At 40.5% G+C, this 14528-nt stretch overlaps 1 protein-coding gene across 1 annotated transcript; it reads right to left on the reverse strand.

The window, feature by feature from the left end:
- Positions 1–1235: 1235 nt before the first annotated feature.
- On the reverse strand, positions 1236–13454 carry hs2st1b (heparan sulfate 2-O-sulfotransferase 1b). The gene is made up of 7 exons (XM_080431055.1): positions 13055–13454; positions 8359–8600; positions 6523–6608; positions 5912–6050; positions 5588–5685; positions 4899–5056; positions 1236–3274 (listed from the first exon to the last, which is right to left on the reverse strand). Exons 1-7 carry the CDS (start codon positions 13176–13178, stop codon positions 3048–3050), a joined length of 1074 nt encoding a protein of 357 aa, XP_080287181.1. The 5' UTR covers positions 13179–13454; the 3' UTR covers positions 1236–3047.
- Between the last annotated feature and the right edge of the window lie 1074 nt (positions 13455–14528).

A 14528-nucleotide genomic window follows, 5' to 3' on the forward strand; every position in this document is an offset into this window, starting at 1 on the left:
CATCTAGTTAATGAAACAACGTTCCAATATGCCTGCAGCAAAACTGTTAATTGAGTTCTATTTTCTGAGACAGGCAGCCTCGTCTGGTGTCCACGGCCACACCGCGGTTAAGCCCCAATTATACTTCGTCGTACGATGGTGGAAAAAAATACCAGATCTATAAGCTCGCAACGCGTCGCATTGGCGACGCGTTGCGAGCTTATAGATCTGGTATTTTTTCCAGTCCACGACGCAGATGGGTTGGGGGGCCCTTTTGTGGTGTGTCTCTGTGTGGGCACAGGGAAGCTGCCATGGACCGCTGGAGCGTGGTAGGCCCATGTCCCCACTGACACACACACACACACACACACACACACCCTCCTTCCCTGTCTATTCACCCATCAGAGAGGGGACAGGGGCTGGTAATAATGCTGTCCTCAGCACCGCCATCATCCCCATCCCCAATCTGTTATTTCACCGTTTCAGTGGTTAAGTACTCCCTGTTGAGTAAGATATACCGAGGCAATTATTCTGTAATTATGGAGTCAAAAGAAGAAGAATGGATTCAAGAGTCAGTTACTGGGCTCATGTAAATTATTGTACGAGCTCAATAGGGTTTTTCAGCCAGGAGTATACATAATTGATTTTTTTTCCCTCCGCCACACACGCGCACTCACACACACGCGCGCATGCACGCACACACGCAAACACACACAATATCCATGCAGTTCATGCTAAACACATCTGTCTGTCCAAATAGTTTTGCTGTGTGTGTTGTCATTCTGTTCAAACCAAGGACCCACTTTCTGTAAAATGAGAGGAAACAAGGCTGAAGTATAAGCCAAATTGGACATGGTAGAGTATGTTAATACAATATAACTTGGGGTGGTTATATTTTGTCTCCTTGCTCTTCTCTTGAGACATTTAAATTGTGTCCAAAGGTCATGTCTAACCTAGACACAGGAACTGACAGAAATTTGTAGCTGATGGTCAAGATTCAATTTATCCCCTGAGCAAGCAGGCCGGCTCTAATAGCTCAATGGTAAAAAAAACTAAATCAGCAAGTAGCAGCAGCAGCAAGCAAGTAGGAAACCAGGTTCAAATTCGGGGTAGAAGAGGAAAGTTGCATAGTGCTGCTTTAAACACTGGTCCTAACAAATGTAATAAGCAAACACGCTACTGCAATTATATGGACACAACAGTTGTCTGTATAGTGTACACTCACTGTATGCAATGAAATGAATAAACACAACATGTCACTTGCAGTTCAGTGTTTATGGTCAAGTTTGTTGCATAGAATTAAAAACATGATTGGGAAAGAAAACAGTAATTGATGCCAAGAGAATACGGATACAAAAAGAGAAGCATTTTTCTCTCTAGCGATGTACACTTTTGTCTGACAAATCAGCAACAAAAATGTATGATCTACAAGCTCTCTACATGTTGTGAGCTTGTAGATCTGCCATTACCTGTATTTAGAGAACATTTTTGAAAATGATGGATGCTAATGTTAATGTAATTAACATATCAAACGTAAACATTAAACAGTTTACAATTCCCAAAAGGAAAGGAAATGCATGAATTGTATTCAGCTCGACCAGAAGCAGGGATAAAAACATATCCTGACCGGTGATCCAAATTAATGACCAGAGGAGGTATTCAACCCTGATAAAATGTACCTGCATTAGGTTTCCTACGTGTTGTGACTTATGATGAAGGCACTATCATGTCTAATTCCCACTTTTGTCTTTCTCAGCTGAACAGGACCCTTACCCTGTGACCAAATATGAATTTAAATCAAAACTCACAAATGACTGACAAACCCTGTATTCAAACATCCAATGCATTCGTGATCAAATAATTCAGTTTGTTTTAAGATATTTTACCTGATAAAAGATCTAGCACCGAAACATGGCAATACATATTTTATATGATTGCAAGTTACAGATATAAAAAATAAAAAAGTAGCAATAATAACAAAAAGATATTTTGTATTATGTTATACAAAAGATACTGAAGGATGCACAAATTGCTCTGTGTTAAAATACTGATAATATGTATCTTAAAAAGTGAGAATATCTCAGTGGGATACAAAATGACATATCTTTCATGTCACACACCAAAGGATGTGACATGTATTCCATTTCTTTCTCTAGTATTTTGGTCCAATGTACTGAAGGTAAATAAAGTATACAGCTCTGCTGTTCCTCTTCTGGACTATGACCATGTATTCCATAGTCTGTAAACATTGCATCTAAACTGTACAAATAATGCTGAAAACAAGATGATACAAAGTGCTTCCTCAAGTCAACATAGTTCAAATTGTCGAACAACACGTTCCCTTTCACACGTGATAGGAGCAGACCTGGGCAAAAACCCATCTGAATGTGGTTTTGTAATATTTGAAATAGTCCAGGTTAAATCTCCCAATTGAACATCATTTTTAAACACAAGATAAATTAAGCGATACTTGATTAACTTTGTGTTACAGGTTACAATGTGCTATTTTACCCAGGTCTGAATAGAAACCCAGCAGCTGCACCAGACATGCAATATCCAACTTTAACAAATATTTTCTTTAGAATTCAATTGGGCTCATGTCAGTGTATCAATTCCCAAATCCATTATCATGCCATTATGTCATCATAAAAAAATCTCTGTTCAGTGTCGCATCCAACAGGCCACAATGCAATGCTTTTCATTGAGGACCAGAGTCTGATGTTCATTAGGTCTCCACTGCACCAGGGGTCTTTTGTCTTTTGAGGCTTCGGGAGAAGTTCTCTGCTTGAGGGCCAATGATCCCAGCAAAGATTGCCCCGAAATGAACATGACCTGGAATCCTTTCCCTCTTCCTCCAGTGTGTATGACTGCGTCTAGTCTTTACATGGTCCATGTGAGGCTTATGCCAAAAAATAGCAGATCTACAAGGCTTAAGCTCACAATGCATCACGACACATGAGCTTTTAGATCTGCTATTTTCGGCGGGCGACACTGGCGGGCGACACTGATGTGCAACAACGTATAAATCAGGCCTTAGGCCACATCACATTTTTTTCCCCGGCCTCTCCTTAGTTGACTTTGGGGTAGATCTTTTCATAGAAGAAGCTCTGTGCCAGGACGTAGAGTTCTCCGTCCTTTTCCCTGACAGCGTGGGCACGGACAAATTGGAACTGCTCCAGTGCAAACTCATAAAATTCATTTTCCATTTTCCAGATGTCAGACTGCTGCAGCTTGGCTATCGACTCTTTGGCGGGGGGCTTCTTTTCGGTGGTCTTCCGAAGATGGGACTTCTTCCCTGGGAAAAACACACAGCATAATGTGTATAATGAGTCTGTGACTGTCAGGGAGGCGATGTCATGGTACTGCAGATTGGCAGGATAGGGTAATAAAAGTAATAAGTCATAAGTTGTGTTGCAATGTTACTTTATATGTAATGTGTTATATTAGTTTTGGGTTAGCCTTCAAAAAACACCCTACAATTAAGTGTAAAAATACCAATTCCTTGTTCACACTGGCAGATAAAAAGCTACAGTCTACCATTCATTTTCAATGCAACATTTGTAGCTGCTACAAAAGTGACAACAGATACAAAGCTACAAATCCAAGTTGAATTGGCTTCAACTTCAGCTACAAAACGACAAAGTGTTGTTTAACCATTTCCACTCACCTTTGCTCTCCACACAATTCCTGCTTGTAATGGGGGGGATGTGTTTTTCTGTCAGCTAGTTCCGTGTTCTTTTCAACCCCAGGCTTTATTTTCCTTTATATTTTTCTTTCTTGCTGATTCACGCTTGGTGACGTCAATGAGCTCATTGCACGACAATTAAACAGAAACTCTGCAACAGATTATGCTGCTTTGCATCTTTGTATCTGCCAGCGTGTTTAAGCACAATGTTGAAGTAAGAAATACATTTCTTTCTCTCTTTCATCACTTCCAATCTCATTTGTTTATCCTGTATGGGTCGGGATACTATACAGATGGTGATACCATAAAATGTTATCCTGATGTGTAAAGTTTTATTTTCTGTTTACTAAAGAGCTGGATAGATGGGGAGACTCATGTTACTGAACAAACACTATATAGCAATGATTGCTGATCGGAATATAGAGATATTTTAACACTTATTTTAACAAAAATACCACTTACGAGTTACGACCCCTTTAAATATTAGAGGCGAGGCTAAATTAAATATAGAATACCACTATAATGTAATGCTCTTTTAGCAGCCTGAAGTCATGATGAAACACAAACAACAAGTTACAGCACCCTCTATTGGTGAACGGAGTATATTGTGAAGAATCAAGTGAATGGTCATTAGTGTGCATGAATGTTTTTGTTTCCGAAAGTAATGTGTTAAAAATAACTAATAATATTGCCTAATTTGTAAAAACACTGCATTATATTTCTTTGTAACTCATAAAACTACCATTACATAATGTGTAACAGCTGGACATGACAGGTAACAGACCCCACAGAGCTGCATACTGTGCTTGCACCAGTGGTTCTCATAGTGGGGGGTCCAGGTCCCCAGCTAAATTATTGATAGTTTGGTCCCTTACAGGTCTGTAAGTCAGAGAGCGTACAAATGGAACCAAATTTGTTCCCATTTGTACACTCTCAGAGTTATGGGGGTCCGTGGTCTAATGCAATGTTTCCCAAACACTGGGTTGGGACCCATGTTTGGGTCGCAAGAAAATATCTCATTTATATAAATTCATACATTCATAAAAAATAGCAGATCTACAAGCTCACAACGCGTCACATAGCGATGCGTTGTGAGCTTGTAGATCAGCGATTTTCACTAGTTTGGGTCCCAGGGACTCGAGCTAAAAAGTTTGGGAACCACTGGCCAAAGGTAAACCAGACCGGGGGTCCTTGAAATGACAAGGTATGAGAACCACTGCAGTAGACACTGTACCTGTTCGGTAGAGCTCCGTGGCTCCTTTGAAGAAGCGAGGAAGTGCTGCCTCCAGTATCATGATGAAGTCCTCCAACTCCTCAGTCACTCCAACCAACAAGTACTCATTCACCAGATTATACTTGGCCTGCTCCAGCGCCCATCTGCTGCCCACGTTCCTACATCACAAAGCAGCATTGTACACTTAAAGGCCCATAAACATGTGAATGTTATGTACATGTTCAGAACGCAAGAGGCTACTGCACCTTGCGGATATGTAATTTTTGCATCCGTAAGCTTGCAGAAAATTAGCACAAAGACAGCCAAAATGAAGGCAGAGACAGAAGTATCTGCACATGTATTTAACGTCAAGTATAAATGGGCTTTAACTCAGCATACAGAGATGCAACGAGGAATGACCATAAGCAGGGAGATTGTTGAACAAGCAAGCACTTTTTTAACGCTTAAACCCTATACTTTGTTCACCCGGGTCCCCCAAGGTTCTATGCTTGGTCTGCTCGTTTTTCCACACAGTAGATCAAGTTTCTTTGCTGAAAATAGCCCCGAAACACTATGCCACAACACCTTGCCAGCTTGTAGATCTGCTATTTTTGCAGAATGTTGACCACAGAATAGGGACGCTAGGGTTCATGTGGTTAAAGGAGCTTCCAGTGCAGTAGGACAGTGAGTGGTTCAGGACAGATACTCACCAGCACTCTGAATGGTGGCCACAGATGAAGGGAATCTGAAGCCAGAGCTTTTCAGGGGCGCAGTCAGAACCACCTGAAGCCACACACTCATCAAACGTCTGAAACACAAAAATAAACACTCTATTTCAATGTGCTGCACGGTGTTTATGGAACTATGTTATGTAGACCGCATCAGTACAGCTGGCTTAGAAAGAAATTACATTCATTATTTTTTATTTTTTTTAAATTACAGTGTGTGGTTTTGTGATACTGTTGATGTGGATCAAAATAAACAATCAAAATCTAATTAAGCATCCGTCAAAAATGTGAGCTAAGAGTAAAGACCTTTTTGTCACCCTGTTTCCTTCGTCGGAGGCCGGGCCTGTAGTCGTCTCCAAATCTCAGGAAGTAGTAGTATGACACCAGGCGCTCTATTGGATCCCGTACCACGTTTATGTACATGGGCTTACCCTTCACCCCATACCTTTAAAAAAAAGACAAATGAGTCATTACTGTTACGTTGCCATCGAGTGGATCAGGTGTATAACAACAGTGGTCTCCTGGTTCATCTACCCCACAGTGGAACTAATGAAGACTGTGTGATATTTAGCTATGTCAATGACAGTGTTATGCTACACTGTGGCTTGGGGTGTCAGAAGAGCCAAGGTTGCCGTTGTACCGCAGTGCACCTGATAATCGTTTCACCATCAGCGACAGAGGTGTCTGCCATCTGAGAAGAATGAGACTTCTCACAGAAGAGCCTAGCGACCACCATCAGGGTAATTACCCCTGACCGTTTAAATGATAATATCAAGCAGAGAGTGGGCTGGCAACAGTGTTTATCGACAGCAAAAACACACATTAGGAATCAACACCGGACCGGTTTTATCTGCCTCGCTAAGTGCTTGTAACCAATTTGGATATTAACAGCATTACAAGGAAATGAAGGGCCTCACTTTGAGAAGTCCAGATAAGCCACATGGCCGTGGTAGAAGCCTGGCTTCATCTCTCTCCAGGAGGTGACGTTCCTGACAAACCGCACCTGGAGACAAAGATAATGGAAACTAATTAGGTTGCTGCAGGGAAACAATTCCAAGTCAGTACGGGTAAAAAGTACTGGAACTGACTGTATAAAGGTTTCTTTTACCTGGATGCATGCAAGTGAGAATGAAGTATAGACTGCTGAACTATTGTTTCTCAACAATTTGTTTGTATGTATCCATTTTTAACCTGCCGTCACTATTTTGGACATGTCAATATAGGTGAAAAGTTTCAAAAGAATTTTTAAATAAAAGTGAAAAGGTTTTTAAAAAATCGAAGAATAATATATATTTTTTACATACCAAAAACAGCGGAGCTACAAACTTGTAGATCGGCTATTTTTGCCATTTGTCATACGACAAAATATATAGGGCTTAAGTGGTTAATACATGTATGGAAAGGTTATTCACCAGTCCATGTCTACATACTGAATATGTAACTGAATTTCCATGAAGCTTCAATTGGATGAAGCTGTGTGTGAGTGTGAGTGTGAGTGTGTGTGTGTGTGTGTGTGTGTGTGTGTGTGTTTAAATAGTACTGGAGAGTCTGCATTCGCTGTTTTAGGCACAAGTCTGCACTATCTTTCAATCAGAAATATAACAAAAGGTCCCAAATTCAAATCACTAACAATATGCTTTCGTAACAAACAATAGGCCTATATCTATGGAGCAACAGACTGCCTCAACCAATTGCTCTTTACCTCTGACAAGCACTCAGCTGCTCCAGAGATACGATTTTTCTTAAAGACACATTTTAACAAACTTTCACACATTTTTGGTCAAGCTGAAGGAAAGAATGGAACATAACACAGAGCATATTTGAATTCTCCTGTAGCTAAATGGGCGCAGCTTTGACAATATAGCATATAACTATTGCCTCAAACCGCGTGCCAGTGGACCTTGTATCATGTACAAAAGAAAGAGTGTTTTCCAAGATGGAAAGAGGAGATTGATGTGAGATGGCAGACAGGATATTACCTGGCACTAGCAGCCAAAAATAACACTAGCATAGCTGCAGGGCTTATACACCATGTGTCCTCCTAAGTCATGTTGACAAGAATACAAATACACAGAGAGCAACGGTTCAACGATGTGTGCCAGTCAGTGAGTGGCATGTATATTGTCTGTGGCTTTGACAGGATGGGTAGGGTCTGAAAACCATGTTTTCTTTAATGCTTGCCAACACCTGCACCAAAGTTGCTGTTCCTCGTGCTCCCAAGGAATTTCCTCCATTAACTTACCCAAAGGCAAGGACAATCTTATTAACACACCCAGTGGACTTTGATTCCCACTAAACATTTCCCCCCAAAATAGTTTCTAGATCAAAGAGCGGCGTATACAGAATGTGAAGGGAGGAGAGTTCAAGGTGAGGGAATGCTCATTAAAAATAAATGTATTCTGCTCAACCTTACATAAATATGTAGACGAAGACTGCTTGAAATCCATATACTGTCACATTCTCTGTTGTTTCAATTCATAGTTCATTTAAAATCTACCGTTTTTATTTTAAAGTCTAAAACAGACATTTGACTGTCAAACAGACTAAACACATTTACATTTGTGGATCAAATTAGAGTTGGTAGAGTTTGACTATGAATGAATGTTTTTAAATGCAAAATTTGATTAATTGCAATCAATCAATAGAGCTTGTCTTTGAATCCGAAGGTTCCGAGTTCGATCCTGAGCACCGCCAAATCAGCGTATGAGTAGCACAGCTTGGGTAACAAAGACTTGTGTATTTGGTTGAATTACCTGGTCTTGTAAAGACATGACAGGGTTGTTTTTGGTCGTGTTGATGTGCAGGACGTGGAAGTGGTTCTTCCCACACAGGTCATAGGCTATGTTAGTGAAGGAGGTGCTGGCAGTCTTGGGCACCCGGTTATAGATTATGACAACATCGTCTTCTGCGGCCAGGGGCGACGGCGACTCTTGCCCACCGTCTTCTATGCGTCTCTGTTCCACTTCAGCCACCTCGTGTCTGGCAATGGTTTGTTCTAGGAAAGGAGATGCTGAACGTTAATGGCAACACCGAGGAGTACAGTGTGTTAATCCTTCAATATATGGAGTCTGTTAAAATACTGTTAAAGTGGTCATAGGGTGCTTTAAAGTTGTACAATGCAAAATCACAAAAAACGATTTTTAGCAACCTCTGCTGGTCACTACCGTCACTGCATACAATTTCCCTAGTCCTCGATTACCCAGAATTCCATTCGTTTTCACCGGAAGCCGGAAGCGTTTCAAAAAGCGATCTTTTAATTGTTTTATACTATCTACGGATCGTTTCTCTTAGCCAGTGGAGCATTAGTTACCATGAGCTGTGCTTTCTTTTTCTGTTCTTTTTCGATCTCCCAATCCTACATTATCTTAAAATCAGCGTGAGGTTCCTTTTTGTTAATAGCGTGGTAGTTCCTGGCCAAACAGGAAACCGTTGCGGTAGTTCCTGAGGACGTCGGCCACGACGTCATGACGTTGGCCAGGAACGTCATTTTCCCGGGAAAGTCCCCTCCGTACACGTTCAATAGAAAATATATAAATAAAAGGCTTCCGGGGGTGAAATTCACGGAGTGGGTGTTGTGAAACTTTTGCCACTCGCAAAAGATATACAATTTAACTTTAGTTTTGTTGAAAACGTTACCTAGTATTACTTTAAGTAAAGTAATGACATTCCTGGAGGTGTAGGCAGAAACATTTTGTGTTGTGCTTGCATAGATTTTTTTTCACTTCACTTGATACTTTAGATGTGACCAAAGCAAAAGTCGTTTGCTTTGTGTTATGAGTACTTGTGAGTGCATATAATACATAATATATATACACATACAGTGTATGTATGTATGTATGTATGTGTATATATATAAATATATATACACACACATATACATATAATACATATACATAAATAATGAATCACATGTTGCTTATTCCCACTTTGGACTAGCCCTCCTAACGCCGTGGCACGCAAGTTCCAGTCATGTATGGAACCATTTGAAGCCATACGTAGGCGTCTCCCCGCAGCTTGGGTGTGTCGTGTGAATGCTGCCTGAATGTCTCAGTAATTACGGGTTCAATCTTTGTTACGACGAGCACAAAGAACAAACCTGAAAATAGTAGATGGGGGCTGTGGGTCGTGTCTGGCTCATCACACAAATGAGGGTATCATGTTAGCATGCCTTAATTAGCTAAACAGCCCTGCTTCTTCACAAAGAGATAGCATATTTGCAGGTGATTAAGCCTTTGATGATAATATTCAGGAGAAGAGGCTTAATTACAAGTGTTCTTTCCACTTCTTTTTCCCCCGCTACTGCCACTCTAATGGGGGCCAATTACAGGTATGGGCTTGTTGAGTGGGTGTTGGCTCCTGACTGCATAAGAAGTCCATGTTGAGAGCAGAAACCTCAAACGGACATGGGTGGCAGAAGAGTTCATGACAATAGGATGCAAGTTGGACTAGAAAATGGTTAAGATGTTGATGTCAAATGTAAAGTGCAATAACATTTTACTCCAAATCATCAAGAGTAATAATTATGATGACACAAAGTTATCGAAATGATCATTTTAGCTATGAACGATTGAGTTGATTGCACACCTATGATGTATGTTGTATTTAGAGTTTTCCGATAGTCACACAAAGATTCATGGTGTTGTGTGAAGCGTGTTTGTTTTGTGAGAATCCTCGGCCACCACCACACCCAGTTTTGGGCAACCTATGTGAAAAGTTAATACGTTCTTCCTTGCCCCAAATGAAGGTAATTGTGTATGGGTGAAGACATCCATTCATGTCACAAACAAACTGAATTCTCATTTCACTACAGACAAAGAGCAGATCACACTTAAAGGAATAGCCAATTGTGATTGAATGTGTCGATCGATGTTAAAACGTTTTGATTATATGCAATGCTGTGTTCACTACAGTGCCAGGCTACTACAGTGCACCCTCAGAGCAAATGGTCGATATGTTCATGTTCACTTCAAATTATGAATTAATTACAACGTATCTGGCGGCGATGCATTTTCACATTGACGCCATGCAGATGCTGCAGCAGAGTTGGCCAATAGCCAATTTAGAATGGGCGACCGCCCCACCCTGTCCATAAAGTTTGCCAACTTGGAAGGTTTTCAGCTATTACTTTCAATGGTGTGATCTGTGATGTCACATTCTCTTTCTACAGGCCGGAAAACATAATAGGACACACTGCAATGCACTGTGAGCTTTTAACTCTGTTATGCAAGCTATTTTAGAAACTTTGTGGAAAATCATTTTAAAATAAATAATACAAAAATGTAAATGTAAAATTATTGGCCTATAACATGCCCAAAATAGGGAGACCAAGTGGTTAAAATATATATATTTATAGAATTTGCCTCTATATTAGGAAATGAGAGCGCACAAAATACTGATAAAAGTCAATTACAATACTGTTTACGCTATTGGAGTTTACAAAATTAGTGTTTACAAATGAATTACAAAATGTGTATAGTTGTATATTGCAATAATACGGTGAAACTGGACTCGTCTCCTGACTCTCCAGTGACTGTGCCTCTGCACACAGTTGGGTACCACTGCTTTACACTGATGTTTTGTGGTGTGATGTGCAAAACATACATCTCAGGAACATCTAATGCTTACATTTCAGTTGTTGCAGCACCTCACACAACCTCACAAAAGGTGGCCCAGGTATTTAGGGCTGGGCATTATGGGAGTAGATACTGTGATATAGCATTAAGTGATGTATTTTCCTGCTTTTAAAGTCTGCATTGCAGTAATGTGACTTATTTGCCTTTACCCACTTACTGTAGTTATTATAAAATTACTGAATGATTTCTTTACCAAAAATCTCATTGCGTTAATATTGTGTGAAAGCACTAATAGTCATCCCCACAATATCGCTGGAGAAAAATTGTGTGATATTTGATGTTGTCCATATTTCCCAGCACTAACTGGTATTGTTCATGAACAGTCTCAAGGTAAATTGTCAAAAGACAATTGTCTTTTGACAGTTTACCTTGAGATATTTCTGCCATGAGCCAGCACCACTACAAGGACCTGGTGTGCATAGCATCTTTGTGCACATTGTTCATGAATGAACAGATCATAACATCACCCATTGGAACTCCTCCTAAACTAATTCCAGTAATCCAAGAAAATAGACAAACTCCATCCTAATGGAACAAAGTAGTGAGCATCTGGACATTCGACTTCATGGCTTTTAAATAACTGCAAAATCAGCACGCATGATATTAGTTAATTGATGCTAGGGAAGGAAGGTTGTCAAATAATTATGTCCCCCAAAATGTTTGACATACAATCCATGAGCCAGGTATGTGACCACCAGACAGCAGCTCTGATGATTACTTTGTGTGTAGAACACAACAAACTAAAAGGCACTGATTCTTCCTTTCTTTATTTTTGTAAACATCAACAACAGTGATCAAGGCTAGCACGTTCTTGTAAAATTCAATAATTTCAGGAAAGCAGAAGGTTAAGCAGGTGAATAAACATATGGTCTAGAGTAGCCTTTAGATCAAGACTATCGTAGATGTATTTAATCGATTTTGGCATTCTTATCTACGAGTCTTAGCGACCACCACCCAGAGTGCCCTGGACTTTCACCAATAAAGCCCGTACTTCTCCGTACATGTACAAATGCAAAATATAAGGTGCTTACCCGGTTGGCCCAAATGTTAACTCACGGTCCGGAGTCTTTGTGCAATGTATTAGTCCATATTTTTCAATAGATATGTATTTTCATCCCGTCTATGGTCGAACGTCATTTCCCCCCCTCGTTTACTTCTTGTTTACATTGAGTGTCATTCCGGCTTTCACCGGATGCGCCCCGTCACTAACGCCCATTGGGAACTTCCGACAGAATAGGCCACAGACGGGATTGAAACACTTCATTATTGAAAGATACGGACTAATACATTGCACAACGACTCCGGTCCGCTAGTTAACATTTCGGGCAACCAGGTAAGCACCTTATTTTTTATTTTTTGTACGTGTACGTGTACGGAGAAGTACGGGCTTTACTGGTGAAAGTCCAGGGCACTCTGGGGGGGGGGTCACTAAAGACTCGTAGATGTCAAAAAAATGTAAAAATCGATCAAATCACGACGTCACAGTGCGATGCATCGTAACAAGCTTGTAGATCTGCCATTTTCAAAATATTTTTTTTGGGGGGGGAATACTTGTGAAATGGGACATTCTGCATAATGAGTACTTTTACTTCTGGTACATTAAGTACATTTTTATGCCAATACTTTTGTACTCAAATAATATTTTTACTTTTACTCAAATAATGTTTTTATTTCTACATTGCAGTATTCATACTTTTACTTAAATTTATTTTTCCACCACTGACATCAAGTCATTTTAGGAAGGATAAGGAAACATCGTTTGTTTACCAACACCCCTACCAGGCTATCTGTTGCTGCCTGGTGGTTGTCATCTTACCTAGTTTGTCTCTGGACTCCTCCAGTTTGTGGATCTGGTTCTCAATTAGAAACATCGCCACTCCAAATGCCAACACAGCCAGAAGCTGAAACTTGTGAGGCATCATGATCCTTAAAATCCCCATCAAACAACCAGACGAAAAGTCATTACCGCGAATCTAGTCCAACAGCGATCAGAGTTCTGCTTGTTGAAACCCGATTAGCAAGGGAGCTGCTAGCTATAATCGGCTAAGCACAATTATGGCAATTCCTTCCGATCCACGTTGCAGGAAGAAGCTCCACTACCGACCCCTGGCTGCTACCCTGATGATTGTATTGTACCATGGTGATAGTTTACTGTGCAAGAAGGATACATGTAGACATCTTTCACTTAGACACCAGAGTGGCCATAACAGTGTACGTATGGCAATCAGCGTTGCCAGGTTTTGCGAGAGAAACAAGCCACCAGCTCTATGAAAACAAGCCCAAAAGCGAGCCCTTCACCCTTTAAACATAATACGTTACGTTGGTTATTTGAAAATAGCCGATCTACAAGTTCACAACGCGTCGTGATGCAACGCGTTGTGAGCTTGTAGATCTGCTTTTTTTTTTTTGATAAAAAATTTGAACAATGTGTGGAATATGTTTTGAAACATTTTAACAACACAAATCTATGGTGGGGTTTGATTGATTGATTGATGTACTTTATTTAGTAAGACATGAGAACATCAGTACATGGAAGTACACATTCACAATACAAGGTCTACTAAACTGGAAGACTCATTAAGCACTGAGCTTGTTGTCTCCGCCAGGCCGAAAGGCATGGCGAGAGAGTATGTTTTACCCCTTGTCCGTCCGTGTGTGTGTGTGTGTGTGTGTGTGTCCGTCCGTCATTCTGTCATTTTGTGGACAGCTAATCTCTGGCACCGTTGGCTTGATCGCAGCGAAACTGTGCACACACACTCCCTGGATAACAGAGCAGAACCTCTGCTCCAATCTTTTCACATGGGCTTTTTATAGCGCCACCAGGAGGCCGATTTGTGCAAAACACATTTTTGAACAGTACTCCTACATATTTTGGCCAAAAATCCCCCAAATCGGTACACAGTATCTCTATAGTCATTAAAAGAAACGGCTCATTTCAGATTTTTCATATTCCATCCTGATTGGCAAAAATTGTCTCTCAAAGTTTGCAGGAGTACTCCGTTTCGAACAAAATGCCTCAAATCATGAAAACAGCATGCAATTTCCGTGAAATTTTGCACACACATTCCCATTAGGCCGGGGAAGAAATGCCATTTGAAAATGTTCAAATCAGCCTCATGGTGGCGCTGTAACAGGCCGATTCGTGTTTTTACCTATAACCGATCAGTGTAAAACTTTGTATGCACACTCTTTAGAGGCCAAGGAAAAACCTTTGCCCTGCATTTTTCACATTTGCCTTTTATAGCGCCACCAGGAGGCAGACTTATGTAAAACACATTTTTTGATATTAA

The sequence above is a fragment of the Gymnoscopelus braueri genome (genome assembly GCF_963280865.1).
Source record: "Gymnoscopelus braueri genome assembly, chromosome: 6".
Taxonomy (NCBI): Eukaryota; Metazoa; Chordata; class Actinopteri; order Myctophiformes; family Myctophidae; genus Gymnoscopelus; species Gymnoscopelus braueri.